This window comes from Anomalospiza imberbis, chromosome 3 (genome assembly GCF_031753505.1).
Source record: "Anomalospiza imberbis isolate Cuckoo-Finch-1a 21T00152 chromosome 3, ASM3175350v1, whole genome shotgun sequence".
Taxonomy (NCBI): domain Eukaryota; kingdom Metazoa; phylum Chordata; class Aves; order Passeriformes; family Viduidae; genus Anomalospiza; species Anomalospiza imberbis.
In genome coordinates this window covers 21,356,970-21,382,651 of record NC_089683.1, presented here as the reverse complement: position 1 = coordinate 21,382,651, position 25,682 = coordinate 21,356,970, and the positions used below count along the sequence as shown (strand labels likewise).

Sequence of the window (25,682 nt, the reverse complement as noted above, 5' to 3'; positions counted from 1 at the left end):
TTTTAAAGAAGCCTTGAATAACCTACTTTGTGTTCTTTCCAGGTCAACGGGGTCAAGTGCTGCAACTGGTTCCGAGGCTCGCGAAGGCCGGCTAATGCCAGCACTGTTCACTGCTCTCACACGGAATACATAAGACCGTCCCTCTTGAAGACCAGTCACAGGATACTTGCAGACTTTTACAGGAGCATCATTGCACTGGACCCAGTTTTCCATACCTACTTCACATCTTGGAATAGCAGAAGACAGCATTTGTCAGTATCATCTCACAATAAATATGCCGCATGCTACCCACGCCAGGTCAGAACCACAAAAATCACTTTTGCTAGGCTAAGGAGCTAAACCATACATCTCATTAATGAAAGTCACACACTTTATACACTCTTCTCTGGTCAGAGATCCAATTCCCACTCTGTTCATATTTTTTTCATAATGCAAAGTCATTTTTCTTCCATGGTTTTTGGCCTTTTCAAATCTAACTGCTTCCCTTCTGTTTGGTTCTCTTCCTTGCCATGTAAAGAATAAAGTATTCACTTTCATTTTTAATATTAATCTCCACAGAACATGATGAATTTGCAAGATTCACCTAATCAGTTTCATTTCTTCTTTGTCATATTTTCACAAAAAATTCTTTGTGCCTTTCCCTCCAAAAATGACTGGCCCACAGAGCATAGGAGTCATCAAGAAGAAGAGTGAAGTCCTCATACTGACTGCTTTGTGTGTACATATATAGTTTGTGTCCTACTACTATAAACTTTTGTGTTGAAGACTCTCTTTTGCCCTGACTGTACCAGAAAAAAAAGTTGTGTCATGATCAAGGGCTCCTTGGCACTGCAGTGATACAAGCAACATGTCAAATGGCATATCTGACTAGATTATACACAATATCGGTGAAATACTCCTATAATCTATGTACTGCACAAACTGTATATAGAAGGTAGAGTCCCCAGGTCTCAAGTTAATTTCCTCATACTGACTACCATTCATAAACCTCTATTTTTTCAGTTTTTCCCAGACAGTTATCATTGAATTTGACCAAATGACAGTGTAGCAAATAGCAATGAGCTGCAAACGTTGCTTTTAAGTGCAGAGCTGTATACATTATGAAATCATTTCAGTAAGGCTTTGCTGACTGACAGTTTCAGACACTAAGGATAAGATTATCTGCTCTGGCTACAAGGAGCAAGCATTCACTTCAGTAGGAGAGCAAAACATACAAAACAGTGCTTGGATCCTCTGCCTGCCAGCTGCCTGCACTGATCTGAAACCCCAGCAAAGTGCAAAGCTCATCAAAGGACAGAGGCCTGCCAGTCTCATTTAAACTGCCAGCTCCCAGGAGTCCAGGCCTTGAGCTCCTGTTGTACTACATTCAAGAAAGAAATAAAAAGATAATGTAATAACTCCTAGGTTTCAGCTTTTGCAGTAGAGAGATTAAAGAGACTAAATCTAATTCAAGATGCTCATGGATTCTAGCTTTTATAAATTAAATACTGTCAGGGCTCATTGTGTGATGTGCCCACATCCATACTATTGAACGTTTTAAGTGTATGATAAAATGTGTCTGCCTGCAAATATTACTTGGAATGGCCTCCAGCCCTTGCTAATTCCCAGACTGTGCCCAGAAATGCCTGTGAAAGTACTAAATCATCTGGGCCAAAAGTTTTCCAGGGAACAATCTCATAATTTAACACAATGTGTAACTGAGTTCCAGTGCCAAGTGTCTGTAAAATATATCCAAAGAACACACACATTGAAAGCATATAATGGTATTTTTTTCTCTTCAGTATATACATATTTCTGGCAATTAACAAAATTAAATAAATGCTAATGTTTACATACTTGTCAACAAAATATCCAATAACAGGGCTCTCACTGGTTGTATTTGGTGGTTTCCAGGTAACAATAACATAGTCTCTGTTAGCATCATGGCATTTAACATCCATTGGTGCCCCTGGTGCTCCTGCGATCAATGCATCAGCATCTGGACCACAAATTAAAATAAATTGGTTTTGACCCCAACTCCTCTGATATACATCAAAAAGTCAAAGGGAATACTTTCAGTTCATTGTGCTACTTGCTTATATGAATGGAAGCCCAAACATTTCATGATGTTCTAATTCACTGCAATAATGATTCAGGACCATAATGTCTATATTTTTATACAGACAAAGTGTTCAAGGATATTTTTGAGAAGAGAAAAGCTTTTTAGGAACCAAACAAGTCTAAGTTTTTGTGAGAATTAAAAGCTTAACCCACCCATTTGTTTTTGATGCTCTGTCACACTGAAAGCTGTGACTCAGTGTGTTACCAATCAGACCAAGGTACTCAATAAAAAACATGCAGATCAGGAAAAAAAATCTCTTAAAGAATGAAAATTTGCAAACTCCTGGAACATTTGTAATGTTATGTTTTATTTATAATCTTAAATACCACCTTTAAGATACCCTTTGTGGCTTCATTTTGAGAGATATTGACTATTGAAATCTCTTAATAAGTTCTTTCCCTTCAAAGGAAGAGTTCCATAACAAAAAAACACCCTGTAGAGAGTCTAAATTTATAGAACCTAATCCCAATCAGTTGTGAAGTAGTTTGTGCTCAGAATCAGATCATAGCCTACATGAAAAAAAGGCAAGAGAATGACCAACAGACAACACTAGAGACTCCAGAGGACATAGCACAAGGCCAGGGGCCTGGCCATGCAAAGGCATCAAATATAGTATGAAATGGACAAGAGAGATGCCTAAAATTTACCCATCACTACAACAAAAACTTCTAAGAAAGTTTTTGTATATTAGTGGGTGTTTTTCACCTGAAAAATGTCTTTCTTGCAATGTAACCTGGACAGAAATAGCTTTAGCAAATTGTTTCTAATGAGATCAGGACGCCAGAGTGGCTTGTTCAAGATATACTGCAAAGCTGATGAAGCCCTTGCACCAGTCCTGTGAGGAAGTTGGATTTCAAACCTCTGAAAAAGACATTCACTCCCTCTACCCCACACAAACTGTCTGGATGACACTCCCACAAGGCACATATGTTCCAATATGTTTCCAAGAAGAACAAAGTTTAAAATTAATGCAGCTACAGTGGCCTCAGTGGGGCTGTTCCAGTTTGCCCACATCCAGCATGTTGTCCAATGTATTTAAGACAGTGAAAGAACTGCTTAACCAGAAATATTTTTATCTTTCAATGAAAAAAAATATAAAACTGAGTACTAAGATCTGCTCACAGGTACATGTAGAAGTTAATTTTTAATTCACTGAGACCTGTGCATGGAAATGTGATGAAAAGTTCTGACCTTTATTCTATTTTAATACATTTACCTCCTTTTATTTATGTCTCTTGTGAAAACTGTATTTCTTCAGTCAGTAAGTTTTTTACTTTGTTTCTTTTCTCTGGTTAATGACATGACTATGACTGGTATAATTGTGGGAATATTTCTTTTGCTTTCTCCTGCATGTATCCCTAAGACCAGACACAAGATACAAGAATGCCCAACAAGGCTCATCCCCAGGGTCCAATCTCTAAAGCCAAAACCATTACAGTGAGAACTGATTGTATGCAAAGATGCTTATTTCCTACCAGGAAAGGAGATGAAAAAGAAAGAAAGAAAGAAGTTGTTTCTTCATAAGCATGGTTTCTCTGATTCTCCAGGAAACAAAATGTCCTCAGAAGCATGCTCCTCTTGAAGCTCTCCATTCATGTAAGGTGACTGGTTTTTAGTACAGACTACTATATGCAAATCAAATGACGATGAAATTCCACAGGGCTAAATTTCTTTCATACTTCAATTACTACATGGGATTTTTTCATAAAACTAAACTGTATAATGTTTTTTAATTTCTCCTCAAGAACCAGATTAAAAGTTTACCTCTTACAAAAAGGTATGCACTGCATTCACTGATTCCACCTCTTGAAACCATGCGCAGGGTGTATAAACCTTCATCGTCTTTGTTCAGATGAGTAAAGGAAAGAGCTGCCTGGCCTTCTCCAAAATACAGCTTTGTCCACTTGGAGTCCTTTAGCAGCACATCTGGAAGAGAAGACCCATCAGATATGTTACTGTGCTGCTAGAACAATCTGCATCCTAGTGCAGTTCTCTGCTAACCAGGGACACAGACTAATATTTATGCCAGTTTTATTCGGAATGATAGTGCTTTGGATGCTACAAAAACTCTACAGGGAGTAAGTTGCGTCTCTCTAAAATAATTTGATCAGTGAATTCTAAATAATATGAGGTCTGGTAATACACTATGCAGTATTAGCAACAAAATTCCTATCACTATTCCTTGTAATACACTGAGAGACAAAAATGTTGCTCACATTTAGAAATATTGACATGAAAACCTGCCATACCCTATAATGAATGCAGGGTGGGACCTTATTTCATTTTTAATAAGTTTTGCTTCCTGTACAGGTCAAATATCAGTTTATTCAATTTTTCTTCCAAATTTTAAAAAAACAGATTTCAGTTTAATCTGAAAACTGACACAAATATACACCAAACTTAAATCTTCAAGGCATGCCTGTTGAGCACTAAATTGAATTAAATTAAATTTAAACCTCTCAAAGGTGAGAGGTGGTGACCCAAGATTAATGCACATTAATCTGATTGCCTAGTGAAACCAGAACAAAAGAGTGAAGGATGTTTTGTGCTAGGCAAGGGGCTTTCTCATATCATCCTTTTAAATAACTGATTGGATTATTTTTGATTTTTAACTCCCTAAGGCCAATCATAGAGAAATTTATAGTAATCAATGCAGCAGAACTGTATTTAAAATATCTGAATTTCTATGAATGTTCATTATTCTACTGCTTAAATAGATTTTGGAGCCGACACTCAAACATTTGCAAAGGAATCAGTGTTCTCACCTACCAGCTGAGTTTCATAAGTAGGTAGAAAACATGACACACGTTCCGATAATAAAGCATGTGGCAGGCACACGCTACTAAATCTTACAGCAGTAAATTGCATAATCAGCTAAGCATGTAGTAGTTTTATGAGAAGTACACAAGCTAAATTCAATCACATTCCTTCCCATGAGATCCCTAGTCATGAGATCCTTACCTAGAAAACCTGACTGTCCCCCTTCTGTCATGCCTGCCACAATGGTACTCAGACTTTGTGTAGAGATACATGATGTATTTAAATTAAATCAGAAAACATCTTCGCCTAGAAACTTTAACCAATGCATGAGCCCTGTGGAAAATCCTAAGCATAAAAAATTGATTAACCAGCATCTCTGAAAAGCTGGTCACGTATTTAGACTCAAAGTTTCAGTGGATTGGTAGCCACCATAGTTTGAATATATAGAAATTGTAGGCAAGCCTGTAATGCTACTAAGGCCAGAATCACCAATTTCTATTCTTTATGTGTACCTGATAGCAGAAATTCAGGAGGCACTTGTGTTTGGTAAGAGCAGAAAAACTTCTCTTCCCCACACAAGGCCAAAGATCCACCAGAAATTAACAGAAGCCTGCTTTTTTTTAATGCAGTCTGGATGAATGACTTTGTAGGCAAGACAATTAGAATAAAGTTTGGACATATTTAAAACATTTTTTAAAGTTCTAATAGAACAAGTATTCCTAAACCTGCTGCCATAATAATATCACAATTACAAATTCTCACTATTCACAGTCTATTCACATGTTGTGTTCTGTTATTTTCCCCAGAATTTACTTGCAGGAGACTAATCCTCAGAAGCAGTGTGTCTCAAACCTCACATGCTGTTTCTAATATACAAGATAATTTTCCTAATACATGACTCTGATTAAAATTCATACAAAGAGTGGGGAACTACTACATACTGAAACTTATTTTCATCATGTATTTTTTCTTCTGCTGAAATTTTAGCTAAATTCTTCACTCCATGATTTTTCCTTCTGAAGTCAATCATTTTACTCTAGATTACAGTATTAATGGCTGCGGAATGCTGCTACATAAAGCTTTATAGTGTTTATATTACATTAGAGATCAATAACAGAAAATTCCTATTATTACCTAAAGTCATGTCCAGATTAGATATACATTCCTGAAGCATTATTTTCATTTTGTTCTTTCAGTATCTTGAATGGTTCTTTCAGTATCCTAAATTGTTCTAAGTGGGCCATGAATAATAGACATCATATTCATGTTTGTAAAATCCCAAATCGGTTCAGAGGATTTCATTGAGCTGACTTATATGCCCCTAGGTGTCTACTAGATACCCTCAGTAACGCTCAGTAGTGTGAAGCCTATTTATGCTAGATAAACACATACTTCTCCTGTGTATAATTATTAGAAGTAGATCATACATATGATTTATATATGTAACTCAGGGCTTTAGTTGCTCTTATTTGATTAACACAAACTGAAAAATTTTAGAAAGGGTACTGTTGGAATGCATGAATTAGAAGCCTCTTTGAGTCCCTCAGAGAGAGAAAGGAATGCAGGGATTGAATTGGAACCTTTAGAGAAACTGAACTATATTAGGCCACACAGACATGAAGTAGGGGTGTAAGTTTTAGTTTTAAGTAAGTAGAAATATATCTAAAGTGCCTTAAGAGACTGTGTTCGCTAGTAAGAAGCCCTAAAGCCTAGTTTAAAGTTCAATAGTGCTACCTTTCACAAAATTAACTTAGCTCCCAACATAATAAAAACATAGCAGCACATTGCTTGCATTTCTAGATAGAACAGATAGAACTATTTGCATGAGTAGATAGAACTATATGCGTAGATTTTTGTGTAAGAACTGACACTACTTTCGTGCATTAGAATTAAGCTCAGATAGGTGTAGGAAAAATGCTTTAGAATTGTGTTTTTAGCTGATTGGATGATTTATTAATAAAATCCCCCTGTATTGGGGTGTAAAGGAGGTGGTAGTAACTTCTGCTAGATGCTTCTGCTGCTTCTGCTACTTCTGCTTGGAACATCAGGACTCTATGCCAGAAAGCTTTTAGCATGGACTAATACTCTCAACCTACGCCTTTGAGGCTGATGTATTCATGCAATAAACAGCTTTACAAAAACTAGCAGCTTCTCCTGTCTCTTCAAAGACCCAAGACCCACTCATATTTTGACAGTCTTAATGCAAGAGTAGAATTAAATATTACCTCATGATGTTGGACAAGTTATTAACTGTTCATTGCTTATATTTATGCATTGCCTCCTTCTCTCAAGGGACTCAACACAGGGAACTGTAGCACTTAACATGGGTTCGTAGTGCCTGAATTCCTGCTGTGTTTGGGAAAACGTTCTGCCAGTTAATGTACCTGTATACCGCTTGGAAATATTGTGATCCATGTACTTGTAATGAAGGAAAAATCTAAGCTTGTTTGTAACATCCTATTTCATGTAACATAAGTAGAATAATGGGATGAACACCTATCTGGCTCCCTAGCAAAAGTCTGTTGGCTCAAAACAGACCAAGTTTTCATCTCAGGTTTTCAGAAGTAAAGACTTATTAAGTTAAATAAGGGGAGAAACAAAGAGCATAGTATTGCTACATATCAAGAAGGAATTATCTCGTCATTGTGAAAGAACAGAGAGAAAGGGTCATGAGCTTTAGTTCATAGGGCAAGAAAATGTCATGTCCAATGAAAAGTGGAACAATACTGTGCATTCCTTGAAAATTAGAAATTCTTCTTAGCTGCAGTCTCAAATTTAGAATTTGAGAGGTTTGACACCTTGATAAATAGCGCCCAATAAGAGACAAGGTATAGGTACCCTTGAAGATGATGGTTCATCTGATAGTGAAGTGAGATATTATTTTTAGTTATTAAAAATCCTGAAGCATATAGCAAAATTTCTGTATGCTTCAGTGGGAACACAATCTGAATTAAAGGATCAGCCTTAGATTTTACGTTATTCACCAAACAGGAAAAGCCATTTTTATTATCTCATATTTTTTACTTCAGTGACATCTAATAATTCACCACAAGGAAGTATCCACAATGATAGAAAAATAGGAATGAAAAATTAAGTAGTAGTTTGTTCCCTGAAGAATAAGATGTGAATGTATGTAAAACTATGATGTACATGAAACAAAAGGCATAACAAGCAGTAACGAAACAATTCTTTTTCTGATTTTTTGTAATCTTGAATTTTCTTGACTGCCTTATTTTTCTTACTGTCATTTCTTAGTTTATTCATCACATTTTGTTCCCTATGGACATTTCTCCCAATTTTTTGGGGACGAGTCCAAGCATCAGTCTTGAAAGTCCACCATTCTCAAATGTGGTCCCCCTGGGGAAAGGTCTAACCATTCAAAAACAACCAAGGTTTTCCTTAAATCCTCAGGTAGAATAATTACTTTAGAATCCTACACAAATTTTGGTTGGTGAAAAGTGATGGGATATCTACAACAGGCTGCTATCCTAAGCTCTAAGTAGCTAGTTTTATGTTTCAAAACCTTTCTTTGCTGCAGTGAAAAAACTCTTCTCATGCAGGGTTTGTGTACCATTCTCCCCAGTATATAAGTTTAGTGATGTTATTTTGAGTGCTTCATGGTAAGACTGCTTCACCTGGCATAACACAGGTTTTCACAGACAAAAGAGGCAAGGTAAGAAACCTACCACCATGGCACATAAACAGCAGAGCAAACATATGTGTATCAGGCTTAGCTTCTATAAATATTGCCTAACTGTACATTGATGTGATTTTAATATAAAATTCACAATAAATGCTGGGGCAAAATTAAAGTAGAGAGCCATACCTCAGTACTTCAAAATTTAATTTACTGCCCTGTGAGTACCCTTCAGTTCAGTGGTCACAGTATTCAACTATGAGTCATTGTGAAATCTAAGAACTGGCTTTGGGTCTCTTCCAAGTAAATGTTCTATCTATTGTACTATCACAATATGAGGTTACCTCCTGCTGCTATTAATGTGTGCTCAAGAAAATGTTGACCAAGTCACTTAATTGAGAGAGCAGGACTATAAATTCTAACTAGAGATATTTCTTTTTCTCTATTCCAAATTTAATTCTGAGAATATGATGCCCTAAACCTGACCTGTATCCTCAATGTCTCCTCCAACATTTTCCAGGCAGATTCTATTCAACGTAATAACTTACCATCTCTATACCATTCAGCACGAGGTCGTAGTCTTTTCAACTCTGGAGTGATCAACATAGAACACTTCAAGGTCAGTGTTTCACCTTCAGTTGCAAAAGTGACTCCAAACTTCTCCAGAAACTGGACATCAATGTGGGTAAAGCAAACGTCATATGACAGGGGCACTATGCATAAGAAAATGAAAGCATTCTTGAGTACAAGTGAATTGTACTTGGCACAGATTAGTGTCTGATCTGAGCAGGAGATGGAGTTTTCTCTTATATTGTATGCTGATCTAGAAATTCAACTGGGAAAGCAAGAGCATCTGGACAGCTCCTACTGTAATGCTCAGATGCTCTCAATGCTTAGAAATCAAAGTCAGAAGAAGAAAGTTGTACCCAGTTTTCTTGTCTGTAAAACATTGCCCTGACAAGAGGACATAAATTATCTAAGCAAATAGAAAAAAAAGGCTTACAGTGGAAGGGCATTATTGCAGCTGGGTGAGGCTCTTCATCCTCTCTGAACCCTATGAATAAACATACAAGAAACATTCAATGACATGAGCATTATATTTATTTATTATTTTAAATATGAAGTAGGACTTACTTCGCACAATCACAGCACAATTAGTTGATGCCTGACCGTGGACGTTTGTGGCAACTGCTGAATAGGTTGCAGAATCATCAAAGTCAGCTCTGAAAAGGGGAAGGAGGAAAACAGATGTCTCTTTAGGCAAATAAAAATTCTCTTAATGATTGATATTACAAGCCAAACTATGTCAACCGTAAGGAAAGTGTATAAAGCTCTTTACTGGTAGGGAAAGTGTAGAAAGCTCTTTGCTGTCTACACAGTGCAAGACATCCATGAAAGACAATCAGAAAGCTGCAACTGTTTTTAACTGCAGTTTTATCACAGCTTAGTGTGCAGGCTTCATTAACTTGAGCAAACTGGAAATGACCTTTAGAGAATGATCAAAAGAAGATGGCTGGACAATGCCAATCTGGCTATTCCCCTTCTGTATGTAACCTTCTTTAATCCATTTTGCCTTTCTGCTATATTTTAGAAGAGAGACATAGAATAAAATTGCATGTCATTCTTGCTAAAATTGTGCCTTCTATGGGTATTCCCAGCTGACAGACACTAGTATTTTTTCTCTCTCTTAGATCTCAATCCAGGAAAATTACAGAAAATCAGGAACACTGATCAAAATTGTTTAGGTGCATACACAGCTTGGTTTGTTATATTTTTTAGTGAGAAAAATATTCATTATGCAAGGACAATATAAACAAATATAAAGCAAAAAATAGTTATTTGGTGCAAAACATTTATAGATTGTCTCACAATACATCCTTCCTCGAAGTGCCATGAGCACATATATGATATAGCTACCAACCTTGATGTGCCAGTCCTTATTTAAAATGGAGTCCATCAGGAACAGTTTATTTAGTATTAAATTTAATGGAGGCCACCCAAAAATTTTCAGTTATGAGATACAATATTGGGAATGCATCCATTTAGTTTCCTCTCAGAAGAACAAATTTGTGTCTTCTTGGCAACTGCCAAGTGATGAAACTCAGATTGCACTTGTCCTCTAAGAGGTCATATATCCTAGATGTGGGAGAAGGAATAAGTAAGGGTGTTTTATGGAAATTGCATAACAGGATGCCAATTTTGGAGTATGTAGCAGCTGTCACAGACACATCAGACACCTATTTTTCACTTCTTGCATATATTCTGGACAGTGTCATATCATAAAAATGATACTATCTGTACTGGGATGACTAAAAAAGGACAAGTTGATGGAAGTCCCGTTAAATTGCAATTTATCTCTCTAAATTTACAGGTCTAACAGCTCCTCCTGGAGGCAACCCTACTGCTACATATTTCACAAAATCAAGAAATCAATTACAAAGTCTAGCATAAAATTAATTATCAAAGATGTAAGGGAAAGTCCTAAGACTAGACTACAGTCTTAACCAAAAAGCCTGCAGCTGGGTAGGAAACCCTAGCACAGTCTGGACAGGCACAGTGAGACTGAAAAACAGTGTAAAAGATTTGAAATCATAGAATTGTTAAGGTTGGAAAAGACCTCTAAGATCATCAAGTCCAACTGTCAACCCAGCACTACCACCATGTTAAACCATTAAACCATGATTTCATGAGCCAGAGCTACAGGATTTTTGAAAACTTCCAGGAATGGTGATTCAACCACTTCCCTGGGCAGCCTGGTCCAATGTTTGACAACCCTTCCAGTGAAAAAATCTTTCCTAAAATCTAAAGTAAACCTCCTCTGGTGCAATTGAGGCTATTTTCTCCTGTCTTGTCACTTGTTACTTGGGAGAAGAGCCTGGCCCCACCTGGCTACAACCTCCTTTGAGGCAGTTGTAGGAGCAGTAAGGTCCCCTCTTCTTCTGCAGACTAAACAGCCCCACTTCCCTCAGCTGCTCCTCACAGGGACTGGTGTTCCACATCCTTCACCAGCTCCAGTGCCCTTCTCTGGACATTCTGCAGCCCCTCAATGTCTTTCTTGCAGTGAGGGGCCCAGAACTGCACACAGGACTCCAGGTGTGGCCTCAGCAGTGTCAACTACAGGGGGACAATCCCTGCCCTGCTCCTGCTGGCTACACTATTGCTGATACAGGCCAGGATACCATTGGCCTTCTTGGCCACCTGGGCACAGCTGGCTCATGTTCAGCTGATGTCAACCAGCAACCCAGCTCTTTTTCCACCAGGCAGCTTTCCAGAGAGCCTGTGCCCAACTTGTAGCCCTGCCTGGGGTTGTTTTCATCCAAGGGCAGGATTCATCTTTTTGCCTTGTTGAACCTCACACAGCTGGCCTCAGCCCATTGATTCAGACTGTCCAGATCCCTCTGCAGACCTTTCCTACCCTCCAACAGATAAGCACTACCACCCAACTTGGTGGGTGGTGACATCTGCAGACTGACTGAGGCTGCACCATTCCCCTCATCCATGTCACTGATGACAATATCAAACAGTTCTTGCTCCAGCACTTGAACACTGGGCATCACCACTTGTGACTGGCCTCTAGCTGGATGTAATCTCATTCATCACCATTCTCTGGGCTGGATGTTATTTAACAGTTTGTTTTCATGAAGTATTTTAAGGAAATTACAATACCTGTTCCCAGAGCTATATAAAGCTTAACTGACTCTGGACTTGTTTGAGAGATGTCAGAATTGAAAACACTTCTTTGCAATGAATTTTTAAAAGCAGAACATTTTTTTTTTTTACTATCCCAGTTTCACACTGTTTAACACCTGTGTAATAAAATGCCAAAAAGCAATAAAAGGCTGCAGTACAGGACAATTTCCTAAGGCATATTATGCCTCTATACCGAAATGTGCATAGTTCATGCATTTATCACAGCCTGGTACAGTACCTTACTATAACAAGTTAACAACAAATGAAGAAGCTCAAAAATTTCTTACAAGGGGCATTGCAGCATTAACTGTTCTGAAGCTTTAAGGCATTTTTTTCACTCTGCTATATCCCTAATTTAAGAATCTATATATAGAATATATAGTAAATAGTGTAAATATACTATGTAGTATATTTAATAACGTATATTACATATTAGCAAATTAAACAGCATTCATCCCCAGAAACTGGATCTTGATTGCCCTAATGTTGGTGCTTTAGAACACCCCTTGCCAAGCTTTGGTGTGCTCCAGCTCACCAAAAGGATTCCCACACACAGCTCACGAAATAGTAAGGAACCTTTTCCTGAAAGGTTCAGAAAGCAGTCTGGATGTCTGGCAGCCCTCTCCTGAAGGGTGAGAAAATTAGTCTATCTCACACCAGGAGGTCACTGTGGTAGAACATGTGTATAATCTGCTGAGTCAGGCAGAGCCCAGGAGGGCATTTCCTAGGCACTGGTGGCAGGTATATGCCCCAGTGTGCCCTGCAGTCCTTGTCCCCATATACCTGCCCTATAAAGCCTTCCTGCCCTTCAAGCCACAGCCCAACCCACATTCTGCCAAAGATCTAAAGAGGTGCACAGTGTCTTCCTACCACCTGCATGCCCAGGTTTCTCCTGGATGAGCTAGACCTTCCCAAAGGATGGTGCACTCTTACCCCTGGCAGGACATTGCTGGGAGAGGCATCCTGTGTATGCTGATCAGGCCTGATCCCTCCCTGGCCTGGACATGATTTAGACAGCACACAGCACCCAGCTCATAAATGAGTGATGAACATTACACCAGCACTGCTGCACTAGGCCATTTCCTCACATAAACAAAGCATTACTTCAGGCTGCTTCACTTCTCTCAAATTCAGTTTAACTGATCTGTAACATTTTGTTGTTCCTATAGAGTGTTGACAACAAAGATAAAAAAATCAGCATTGCTTGACTCTGATTAAATCTCACTTTAAACCAGTCATCATCTGCTCACAGTGTTGACTTTGTTTTCCAGTAGAACACCAGACAAAATTGTTAAATAGGAACCAATATCTGTAAGAATTACACAGGACTTAGAATCTAAAGAGAGATTTACTGTTAAAAAACAGATGGCCTAAAAGTAATCCAGAAAATAAAGAAACATGTATTGTGGACTAACTTGGGGTCCTAAACTGTGCTAAACTACTCAAAGTGTCAGAAATTTAAAGGTGTAAGAACTGCAAAGTTGTCTCCTGAAAATAAAGAAGTAGAATGGCAGGTACCCGATTAACTTTTCAAATGGATATATATCTGTGCTCATCTCAATCCCCTCCACATAGTTTTGCTCTCCTAAGAAACAGCAAAATACATCTTTTGATGAGCTCTTTCTGTTTGTGATGGTGTCCAAGGCAGAGAAAACAGAATATTATCTTAAATGTCTCTAGAACACAAAAGGGTCATATCTTTAGCCAAAAGAAGCTCAAAATCTGAAAGCAAATATTTCACAAAAGTTAGTGACACTTATAATTAATTTTCTCAAGAAGAACATAAGAAGTAACTAACCAAATAGCTGACCACATTCTTACAACATCCTTTGTTTTTTATGAAGAAAAATGAGGCTCTTACAGTTATTATGAACACACAATTCCACAGGCCAGGCACTTCTTGCTATTTAAGAGGTCATAACAACTCTACCCATTTTCTGTAGCATACTACTTTGAAAGCAATTTATATGTCTTTGCTATGATCACTCCTTTGACTCTCCAGAAGAGAAATAAACCATCTTAGACAGCCTAGTACACACTGAGACCCCTTTAAATCTTATATTGGAAATGTAGGGTTTTAGTAGCTAGGAGCTAAACAGCACTTTTGTTTCATATTCAGTATGAAGAAAGTTGGACAGGATGGCAAGTTACATAAGGTTCTGACTTTTCTTTTGTGCCAGATAATGGTCAGATGGAGGATTATTCTGGAAATTATCTATTTCCTTGCATGCTAAAAAATCTTAGATTTCCTAAATTGCACTGTAAAGTGCACTGAGTCAAGACCTGCTAGAGACTGCATTTGAAGTACTCAGGAGGCAAGGTGTGGTCTAACAGTTATTCTTGTTTTATGATGGAGAATGTGTTTTTCAGCCTTTACAAAGGTCAGATAGAATATGCATAGAGTACATTTAGATAGCATAAAATGTGAGTGCAGAACTGTATTGGTCCCAAAGTACTAATACTTTTCTGCAAATATTAAACTGCTCCAAATCCACATGAGGTTCTGAAGTGTTAATACTTCTGTGGGGAATATTCCCCAGCTTGATACATCTATTTAAAATGCATATATTCATCCAACCGACTAGTGTACATTTAAACACAGGAGTTAAGAGTGAAATAGCATCTTTGCCTGAATTAGAACACAATTCAGTGCATGTAAAGAACACGAAGCAGTACATAGTAAATTACACAGTTAAAAATTATTCCTTTGAATTCAAATGACAATATTTTCAGCGTTACATGACATCAAATTGTGGAAATACTCTGCAGAATTGCCTTCTCCTGCCCTGATTCTCCAGTCAGAATGAATCTGACTGATTCTTTTTGTTTGGTTGGATTTCATGTTTAGGGAAAAGGGACCTCTGTTATCAGGTGGCCATTTCCTCATGTCCCCAGCTACAGCAGCTTACAGGGGACAGTGACTGACACGTCAGAAGATCACGGATTTGGGGGCTGCTGTTTGCCTTTCCGCAAGGAAAGGAGAGCAGTACACCATTTTGCTGCGTGTACAGCCACTGATGCTGCATACCTGCAAAACCCAGGGAGCTGCAGTTTATCACCCACGCACCTCGCACAGCTCAAAGGCTCTGCGGGCTACGCCGGAGGATTGCCTTTGTCTCAACACCTCTGCTCTGCTCTGCTTCCACCTCCAGCGGAGAAAGGGCACGCCTCGCTTTCTAACTCTCCAGATTAAATCATCTCAAGCCTTTTGTGCCTAATCAAACTAAAATAGCACTCTACTGACCGCACAGGGTCATTTGTTAAATGAGACTAGCTAGAAGAGAAGGTTCATTCAATTTTTAAGCTTTCCTTTTTGAAGCGGTGCAGGTGGTGCTGCGGGCTGGCGCGCCAGAGCAGAGCGGGCTCTGCCTGCTGCCAGCAGGAGTTACACTGCACTCTGCTGGCTCTGCCGCACGCTTCTGCTGATGCAGCTGCACACCTTCTCTGCCTTGATATGCACTGCTTCGGCTCGGACTTTATTAAACAGGAAAGGGAGAGGGCTCTAAGAAAAGAAAAAACGCTGTCAAACCTTGAGCCCTGTATAGATGAATCTGTGTGGCCTCACCACACTGACGGTCCCCTGGAGGTCAAATGTCCTTCCCTGCTCCTACCACCCAGCTCAGCTCACCCTCCCGCTCACTGAGGGGTGGGAGTCAGGAATACCCCCAGGGAGGAGCATCCCGCTGTCTCCTCTGCACACCAGCCAATGTAGCTGGGAATATAACATCAATCACAGCGGAATAAAAACAAGAGATCCATTTAATAAGTGCTCAGAGCAAACAAAGAAACAAAAAAGCCTAACTGTTGCTAAACAAGTATTAGCAACCAAGAAGTTAAAAATGTTACAACTGTTAATTACTGGGATATAGAGTAAGATGGAAAATATTTTTCAGCTATTTCATAAAGCAACGGCCTCATCTAGACTACCACTGATACAGAAATCTTTTCTTGTACTATGTGCCTATGCATAGTTAAATTATGTGAGATAAAAAATACATTTTAAACAAACCCACACATTCTCAGACATGTATGATTTATTTGAACTACCAAGGGCTTTCCCTCCAACGATTCCTCAGTCTCCTCCTAATAACCTATGAGATGTGAGTTGAATGATGGGATGAACCACCAGTGCATATCACTTCTGCAATCATTATGAGATCTGCAAAGAACTGAATTAAACTCCAAACTCTTTTTCTTTACTGCTCAAGGGAAATCTTGAGCTCAAACTCCCATTTGAAGAAGTTTAAAAGGAGCAAAAAAGAGGCACTGTATGATCACGATAGCACTGAATGCACACAGAAAATGTGGTAATTGAGAATATTGCATCATAAAAATATGAGACAGAGAAATTAAAATTATCTGGTTACTGTATAGGCTTATGGGTTCTGGAGAACAGCAAACAGTGGAGGATGAAATTGTGTCCAGTTACTACTTTAAGACAGCAAGGTGACAGTAAGGTTTCAGTGCCTCAAGAATGTTTCCACTGGGATCAGGGAATACTCACAGGAATAAATATCACACTTGCATCAGAAGGAAAAAGTTCACTCCCTGGGCTTCGCTGAAGTGCTAGAAAAGTAGCCAAGAAATTCCAAGGCCGTTCTGAGCGGCTGTGGATAAGATTACATTCAGCTCAGCACTTCAGTATGAACAGCTGAGAGGAGCACAGAAGTGGATAGGAAGAAACTCCTGTTGGCTCCACCTCCCAGAAAAACAATTATTCATAAAATACAAAATGCAAGTGCACAAAGATATTAGGGGAAGATAGAGAATTAATTGATACGTTTGTATAAAAGCATTAATAATAACTTATATATTTTAATCATTATCTATACATCTATTTCTTTTAATACAAGATACAACTAATTATGTGCTAACAAAATGGTCTTCCACAAAATGGTCTTCCACTTCCTGCATGTCCATTTTCTGTGTTTTTAGGACAGGAAATATAGCTGATAATCAATTTTTGAAATAAAATGGATTACCAATAAAGAAAAAAAAATAGAAATTAGAAATTAAATTAGAAAATTTAAAATTAGAAATAAAATTAGAAATTAGAAATTAAATTAGAAATTTTAATGTAATAAACTCTATAAATCTTAACCATCCCCCAGTATTATTTTAAGTGTAGAAGGGAAATTTGTGGGAGAGCAGCAAGGAATCTTTAGGCGGCAAAAAGACCACACTGCCAGACAGAATGAAAGAGGAATGGAGCAAGAGTCTCTGAAGATGGCAGCTTGGCTGAATGTGAGGGAGTCTGCATGAGTACATACAGGTCTGGGACTAGGAGACAGGGGGTGGGGAAACCTGAGTGGGTGCCAATAAATGACTCTGTGGTATGTCTGAACTTGCCTGAAATACAGCTGGGTCTGAACACTCCCAAAGCTGGTTGTGCCTACGTGACTGATAACCAGCAGAGAAAAGAAAGAAAAATCACCAAGGGGATGGAAGCCATTATTACCCTTCAGCCTGATGGTTACAGGCGCTCAGAAAGCAGCATCAGCACTGATTCTCGTTTCTTCTAAAAGCTATTTACTCCCAAAATATCACAAGGGGACCTACATACTACATAACTGGCATCTGGACTCACCAAGCAGTTCCTCGGGAGGGATAACCAAGGGAAATAAACAGTCACAGTCACTCACCATCAGGAAGTGACCAAAGTTTCATCTCCTGACTGGAACTCACACATATCCAGACAAAGGAGAGGGTTTTCCATTTCTCTGCTAAAAGGGAGAGGAGTGCAAAAGGACAAGCTTTTTTTGTATTTTAACCTCCTGTTATTGTCTTCAAAAGTAATCTTGGTAGGAAGAAACAGTGGTATGAACAGATTCCATGGGTACAGAGAGCAGTTAGCAAGCATGCCCTGGGGGTAGAAGATTGAGTGCCTTTGAAGCATCTTAGGAAGCAACAACCTGGAGATTCTTGCTGCCAGGTTCTGTACAGGGATGTGTTTCTGCCATCCTGAGCTATGATAGGGTTGACAATTGGGCTGAACTTGGCTGCAGGATGACAAAGGCAAGCAGTCTGTCCAAAGGCAGAAGGAATGATGCACTTATTTTCTGTACTAATGCCACAAGGCTGTGCTCAGGGCTGCTTCCACTGCTGACAGATGGAGACAGAGCAGAAGATTAAATGTTTGGCCAGCCAAGTGTTAGCCACAAATATTCCAGCTGTTTCAGCACAGCTGATGCTCCTATTCTGGAGAAATTAAAAGAAGAGGTTTCTGTCTCTGCTCTAGATATTAATTTTCTATTTAAATATTGCAGTGATTTCTTCATTTTTATTTGGGTTTTTATATATTTTGAAAAAAGCATACACCAAGCCACATGTAACATTCCAACTGTTTCGGAAAGCATGGGATTAGTTTATGGGAAGCTGTTATACCCAAGCATGTTCTATATCACAAAGTTAACATTTTGAAAAAATAAAATTAATTAAATTAGAACCATTTAAAAAAGTAATTTACACTTCCTTACTTTCTGGAAGAAAAAGAAAAGGAGATGAAAAAGTAAGCAGGACCCGGCATACAGTAAAACAAATACAGCTGTGTATCCCTGCTCTGCCCAGCTATAATTTTGTTTACCTAGAATATCTTCATCGTGACAAGAACATATAATTTTCCACTTCAAATGCTGAGAAGATATAATTCTAATAGAAAAGGAACTACCATTTTTTCAGCTACTTGCCTCTTCTTTTTATATCTCGTAGATTGCTGAGGTTAATGAATACAAATATCTAATTTATCATTTCATTTTCACAATCTAATATTCAGGTACTCAGTGAACCTTCTCCAGCCTAAAAGTGAGTACCATCAGAAAAGTGTGCTGAATTTAATAATTCTCTTTCAGCCTTTGTGTGAATTTTAAATTTTATTTTATATAAAATACATTGTATAGAGTATAAAAAATGTGTTTTATTCCCCAGAAAGATTTACCTGTTTATATGTAACACATGTACTCCATATTTGCTTTCAATTCTGTACTTTGTTGGATCACTTGCAGGAGAAATCAATTCTTCATTTTTGTACCTGACAATCAAGAAAAAAATAGAACTCATAAATATCAGCAACTAGTAATTCACCTGGTAGATCTTTGGATCAAGATATCATTTACTATCATCTGATCTCTCTCTACTTGCACAGAGTATTTTATAGTACGTATGGATAGATACATATTGGCCCATGAAGGTAAAGCAGGACCACCACATTAGCAAGGAAGTGGAAAGAGAAGATGCATACTCAATCTAGAAGACAAGGAAAAGAAGTAAAGAGAAGATGGCATGGGGCTTGAACTTTCAAATCCACTAACCCTGACACAAAACGGGAAGCAAATTTTATCTTGCGCCACACTAAAACACTTCAGCACAACAAGGGGAGCAGCAGCAGAATTATGCTTCATGTTAGGTCTTTACAGTCCAGCCTGAGGCTTTCATATATACAGTACAGCACCTGTCCGGAGAGGAGAGCAGCTGAAAGGACCTTTATGTCCTCCTCAATGACCACAGATACAGCCCATGACAGCACTGGTGCTGTGCACATTTTTCCAGGCTTAGAAAGCAGCCTGCGAGTCCTGTGTATTTTGCCACTTGCTACTTTGTGTCCAGGAAACTCAGTGGCCAGAAACACTGGAATGCCTTCCACTGTCTGCCCTCTAAAATGCTTGAGTTTGTTTCTCACATTGCACGGGGCCACTCAGCAAGTTTTCCTCCCACTCCTTCCACTGCAGTATCAACTGCTACGATCCAGCACATCTAGGAGGATTATAAAGGGGATTTAACAAAGCCATTATATACATGACACTTATCAGTTATGGCATAACTTTCAAATGAAAAAAGCTTAGCAACATTTTTAGAGGGCTAGGAAAGGCAAGTCTCTTACCATTGTACTACAGGCATTGGAAATCCTTGTACAGTAAAGCAAAGGCTCACAGACATCTTTTCCCAGACGGTGTGAGACCTCAGGCGCACTAGAATTTCAGGGGCTCGACTTATCCTTTCTTCAATGATATGTCTTTCCAGAGCCATATTTTCTTCTACCTATTAAACATGGGAAAAGAAAAGAAGCATCTGACACCAGACTCAAATAGGGTAGGAGATCTAACCTTAATTTCACAAAAAGATGCTTAATCACTACTCATTTTGAAGAGCAGGCTAAATTTCAGTACATCTTGTAATTATTTTTGCCTAGGAGCAAAAAGATTCAGCAGGTACCATTCTTTGCACAGCAAGTCTATCCAGATGTTCTCGAGCACGGTGCCTGGCTGTGTGAATCTCTTTTTCCAAAGCAGATAACTCAGTGGCAAAACGGATTCTTTTCTCATCACTTACATGAGACTTTTGCTCATGACTCCTGTGGGACAAGGAAAAAAAATCAGGTAACCGCTGTGAGGCTTTAAGTTTGTCACTTATACACATAGGGAACCAAGGGCTCTGAAACCTTATCAGTGGGATGTAAAATTTAGCTTAAGAATCATTCTTAGCATCTATCTGCATATCCTGAGTATGTGAAATCACATGAATTTTCTTCATATTCTTTCCCCCTGTATTTGTTGGGCCAGATCACTAAGTCTTGAATCCTGCCATGATCACATTGACATGGCTCCCCACAGTCCTCTGGCAATCAAGATCAAGAACCTGCCTAGCCTCCTTCTGGCCCCTGATTTTCCTTCCCATGGACACAAGAAGGCAGAGTTCTATGCCTGCTCACAATCTTTTAAAAGTTGTGCCTAGCTTACATAGTACCCTTAGTTTTAGAAGCTTTAGAACCTTCACCTGACCTCACCTGAAAGATACAGACCAAGGAGTTCACAAGGATTTGATGAACAGTTTCATGCAAAAAAAAAAGCTGTCCCTTGACAAGGATGAGCAGGAAGTATTATAGAAACTACCAGGAAAAATAGAAAGTGTTGAAAAAAATTGAGTTGTTCCCTGAAAACCTTACTCCACAGATTTTTCACAATTCCTAAAAACACCCCAATTCATAAACGTTTTTAGGAGGAACTAGCTCAGTTTCCTTCATTCATGCTGATTCAGTAAACAGCCTATGCTACTTTTTTACTTCCCAGGACAAAAAAGGGTACTGAATATCAGATATTTCTAACATATCTGTCAACATGGTCAACATATGGCAAGACTCTGAAAGCATAACCCAAATAAGAAAACTTCCATGAAATTCAGTGAATCAAGATATTATTTGTCTGATACTTTAAAAAAATTATTTGTACCTACCATTTCAATGTACTTTAAATACCAGCCATGTCTTACCATTTTTAATATTGCTGAATTTTATAAAAGTTTTAAAATCCTAAATTAAAGTATACAAAAGCATTTGGTTTTCCTAGAGATTTCTGTTATGAGGCTATATATTTCAAACCAATCCAAGTAGTAGAACCATATGGATGTGTGTGATTTGCACAACATATTTTCTACAAAGAAGCTAGAATTCCTTCTTGTAATATAAATCCTCCATGTCTCTGGTGCAGTAACTGCAGAGCAAAGCAGAGCAGAAACAGTGAAATTCACTGAGGGGAATATTGTCATCAGCATTGTTAGACTGGGACATCTTATCAAGGTAGTAACTGAGACACAACAGTAAACCCTTTTGCTATTCAGGAAAGAATTCAAAGCATTTAAATTGATCCAAATTAGAAATTTAGGAGTAGTGGAGTAGCTCTGTTCAAAATGAGTTCTGGGTAACCAGATGGATTCTAATTTATTTTTGGTTTAAAGCTGTTTTCAAGGGTCAGAGTGGGGACCAGGGGAACAACTCTGGGTTGAAATATGAGACTGAAAGTGACACTCAGTCATTTAGTGTTCCAGCCAAAATAGATTAGTGAAGAACAGTGACAGAGAAGCCTCCAATCTTGTCAACTCAGAAAAGAGCCCTGGCAAAAGAGTTGGGACCAGAGCCACTACACAGGTCAGAGTGGACCAACAGAGCTTTACCTTTTCCTGGATTCCTGCATTGCTTCATGTGCCAAGGTGCGCGCCCTCCTGGCACAGAGTCTACATGTGGTTTTGCCCAAGCCAGACGATTCATAATAAGCAGCCTGCCTGGAAGCAGCCCTTCAAATATAAAAGAGATTGTTATAACCCAGCAATTCAGGTAAAACATGAACTCACAAGCATCAAAGAAATTACTTTGAGCTGAATGAGCTGAACACCATGACTGAGCACTGCTCAGTGAGAAACCTTTGTATCTTCACTGACTGCACTAAGTGCTGATTGTCACTTGTCCTTCAAGGGCTTTATGCCCATCATCTGTCAATGAGGTCATTAGGCATTTTTTATTTCATTCTATTAAATTTATATTTATTTCAGTCTTCAATCTTTCAGGTGTGAAGATAGCATTTCAGTGAACCCCAAGGTTACCAGACTAGTACACAAATCATAATACATACAATACATAGCATTGTCTGTTTTGAAATATTCCTGCTTTTCTATATTTCACAGATCTTTCTGCAACTGTCCTCTTTCATAAGGGAAACTGGACCAGCTAGACAGCTAGGTAGGCATGCTAATTACCAAGTAGGGAGAACAGTGATTCTGAAGCGACCACAATACAAAGTTTAAGGCTTTGAGATACAAAGGATGTGTATTTTCTGGTTAAAACTGTGAGATTTCGAATGAGAAGCATTAAGCTTTCATTTAAGCTTAAAAAAAAAATTAATCACAAAAACTATAATTAGTTATAACCAACTTCAGGATAAGGAATATCATCATGTCATAGAGAAGAATGGGTAAAAAATTGTTTCTATGACTTACAATAAATTTCACGGCAATTTTTCTTAAATTGGAGTTTCAATTTTAGCTACAAGGAAGAATTTTCAATTTGGAGGTACCAAACAGGACAGATCCTAAGCTAAAAGGCCTGTGCAGGCATCTTGCAATGTTGCTAGGAAGTTTAGCTATGCTGGTGGGAGACTATAGACAAGGAGCATGCCAATGGAAGGAAGTGGAAAACTATCATTCTGTATAAATCGCATTTTTTGGGGGTGGGGGGAAAGGTAAGTATCTTGATTCTAAGAACTGACTACCCAAGACAGAGACCTGCTTATGCTCAAATACACGGTACTTACTTTCTTGCTGCATATTCCTCAAGTACATATCTTGTCTGAATGTTGCGATAGGACTGATCAAAATGCTTGTGCCTCTTCTGGTAAAATGGCATTGCTATTGAAGACATACTTCCTCTGTGACAACAAGTAATTCCTGCAGAGAGTGAAGTTAGCCATATATTTAGCCATGCACACATTTAGCCATATATTTCAGACTCTTTGGTTTAATATTTTCTGATATGTAGACATGTGTGTGAATATGTCCAAAGGTATAAAATTGCACCAATTTGTGAAAAATAGAGCCATCAGTCACACACGTGGGTACCTCAGGCTGTATCTTATCAGTTGTGCAGTGTGAGCTACAGAATCATAGATGATGGTGTGAAAGATATTTCACTGGATCATTTTTTTCTCCTTCTTTGCAGATGTCATTTAAAGCCTCCAGAGAAATTTCCAGGGATGGAAATTTGACAGGTTTTTGGCCACTGTTAGACATTTCAGCTCCCTGCTCTTCAAACCTTTCACTTTTTCCACTTTGGCAATTTATGCTCACTATGTTTTGTTCAATTCACCATGACAACAAATAGACAGTGTTCGCTCACTTTTGTAGCAGCCTGTTGAAGATTTTCTTTACTTTTCTTTCCTGCTTTCTTGTTTAAACTCAACAAAGCTGGCTCATGCAATCTCCCCTCGGGGGTTATTTTTTCTGCACTATAAATCATTCTGGTTTCCTTCTTGTGGACTTTCTCCAAAGCATGGCATAGTTTTTGATCAATATTTGGATATTTGATTCAATAATCCTAGAAGCAGTGTAGGGAACAAAAGCACATTTCCCCCTGAGTTAGAGTTAAGCAGATTACCAACCACATTATTAAAAGAACATGGAGGTGCCTACATCCCTTTGTGCTCATTAGAAATATGATGACAACTTCTTGCAAAAGTGGGGAATATCACAAGCCATGTTGTGAGTAGATGCCAGCTTGTGTAACTGCAGTCTCCGTGGGGTATGGGGTTCTTTACTCCTGGGCCATTAGTCCCAAACACTGTGGAGGGATCGCAAATGAACAGCCAAAACCTCCCCCACAAGGCACCTACACTTCAGTGACAATAGAAGCAAGCTTCCAGTATAAGTCTATAAAGCAGATGAAGATTTATTCGGGTAAATTACTGCAGTAACATCCAATACCCTACAAAAAGCTGAGGGGAATGTCCCTGTTGTTATGCTCCCTGTAGGGTGCAGGCTGCCAGCTCCACGCCAGCACCAGGGCACATGCTGAGGCATGGCCTGGGATCCACCTCAGGGCACCCATGGCAAGTGAAGCAGCACCAGCTCACCCAGGGAACATGTTTGGAGTGTGTCAGGGTCCTGAGGACAGCAATGGACCTGACTGTCCCAGCCCAGCCTCCTCCAGAGTTCAGCCTACCCTGCCCACAGCCCAGGACCCTATGTCAGTCCCCAGAGCCATCAGAAGTCATTTCTGCCCCAGAAATGACACAGCAGAACCAATCTCCAGCTCCCCACAGCCTGGCCCTGCCTGGATGTAGACCATGCAAGAAGAACCTGCCTCAGACCCACACCAGAAGTCCTAATTTGTAACAAAAAGTCACATAAATAAGAAGCTTCATGATGTATATCAAATGAAAGCTCAAAGGGATTTGAAAAGAAATCTTATAAACTCATTTAGATAAAACATTTAACATGTTAAAATGACAGTTAATATAGACCATATTTCCAGCATATAGTATTTGTCACAAAAAGGTAAAAGGTATTCATTGGTTAAGTAGAGTAAAAAACTGTAACTGTGTCTGATTGTTACTTGCAGACAGTCAAAGGCAGAGTCAGATGCTCTCAAATTAGGATGTTCTTATATCAGCTACTTTTACTTTTCCAAGAAAAAGTAAGGAGCAAACAGTAGGTATATTTAATAGAGCTCACATCTTATTTTAAAATGTTCAGAGATCTAAAAAGATTTTTGCAATTTATCACCTCAGAGCTGCAGCTTCTGCATAGCTTAGAGTTACCTTTTCAGCACTTTTTCAAGATATGAGAATGGCAAGTCACAGGTTCAGTAATGAGAGCTTTAGGCAAAGCACTGCAAAACAAAAATTAATCAGGTTTACAACATTACTATGGGGCATTAAAGAAATATATTGCCACATTTATAGAGAAATAAGAAACTTAGCATGACCCAAGTTAGTTCAGCACCTCGCAAAGATGCTGGCTCAGTAAGATGACCTCATACAATGCTGAGCTGACATGGACCCCTCACCTATTAATTAACCCATCATATGACACAATGTCTTGGTTACATAAGCAGAGTTGCACAGACCCACGAGCAGCCTTGGTTTCTCCTAGTTTTGATATCTGTACATCATGTGACTCTACATCTGCAGGCATTGAACACTGGTTTTCTTCCTGCTGTGTAACTGTGTGACTATT

The 25,682-nt window shown here is 38.8% G+C and overlaps 1 protein-coding gene across 4 annotated transcripts in view; it reads right to left on the bottom strand.

Moving 5' to 3' along the window:
- MYOM2 (myomesin 2) overlaps nt 1-25,353 on the bottom strand; it is a 69,326-nt gene extending 43,973 nt beyond the window's left edge. For 2 of the 4 annotated variants that reach the window (XM_068183570.1, XM_068183571.1), the window contains exons 1-12: nt 25,265-25,353; nt 23,264-23,396; nt 22,131-22,250; nt 20,397-20,535; nt 20,065-20,222; nt 19,123-19,215; nt 9,633-9,721; nt 9,502-9,552; nt 9,047-9,211; nt 3,866-4,027; nt 1,837-1,978; nt 27-226 (exon numbers count right to left, since the gene is read on the bottom strand). In XM_068183570.1, the coding sequence (XP_068039671.1) occupies nt 27-226; nt 1,837-1,978; nt 3,866-4,027; nt 9,047-9,211; nt 9,502-9,552; nt 9,633-9,721; nt 19,123-19,215; nt 20,065-20,222; nt 20,397-20,535; nt 22,131-22,250; nt 23,264-23,370 (1,426 nt within the window). In that variant the 5' untranslated portion in view covers nt 23,371-23,396; nt 25,265-25,353. Of the gene's footprint in view, nt 1-26; nt 227-1,836; nt 1,979-3,865; nt 4,028-9,046; nt 9,212-9,501; nt 9,553-9,632; nt 9,722-13,121; nt 13,369-16,692; nt 16,827-19,122; nt 19,216-20,064; nt 20,223-20,396; nt 20,536-22,130; nt 22,251-23,263; nt 23,397-25,264 lie in introns of those variants that run through there. The other 2 variants (XM_068183574.1, XM_068183573.1) reach the window with 2 other exon arrangements.
- Between the last annotated feature and the right edge of the window lie 329 nt (nt 25,354-25,682).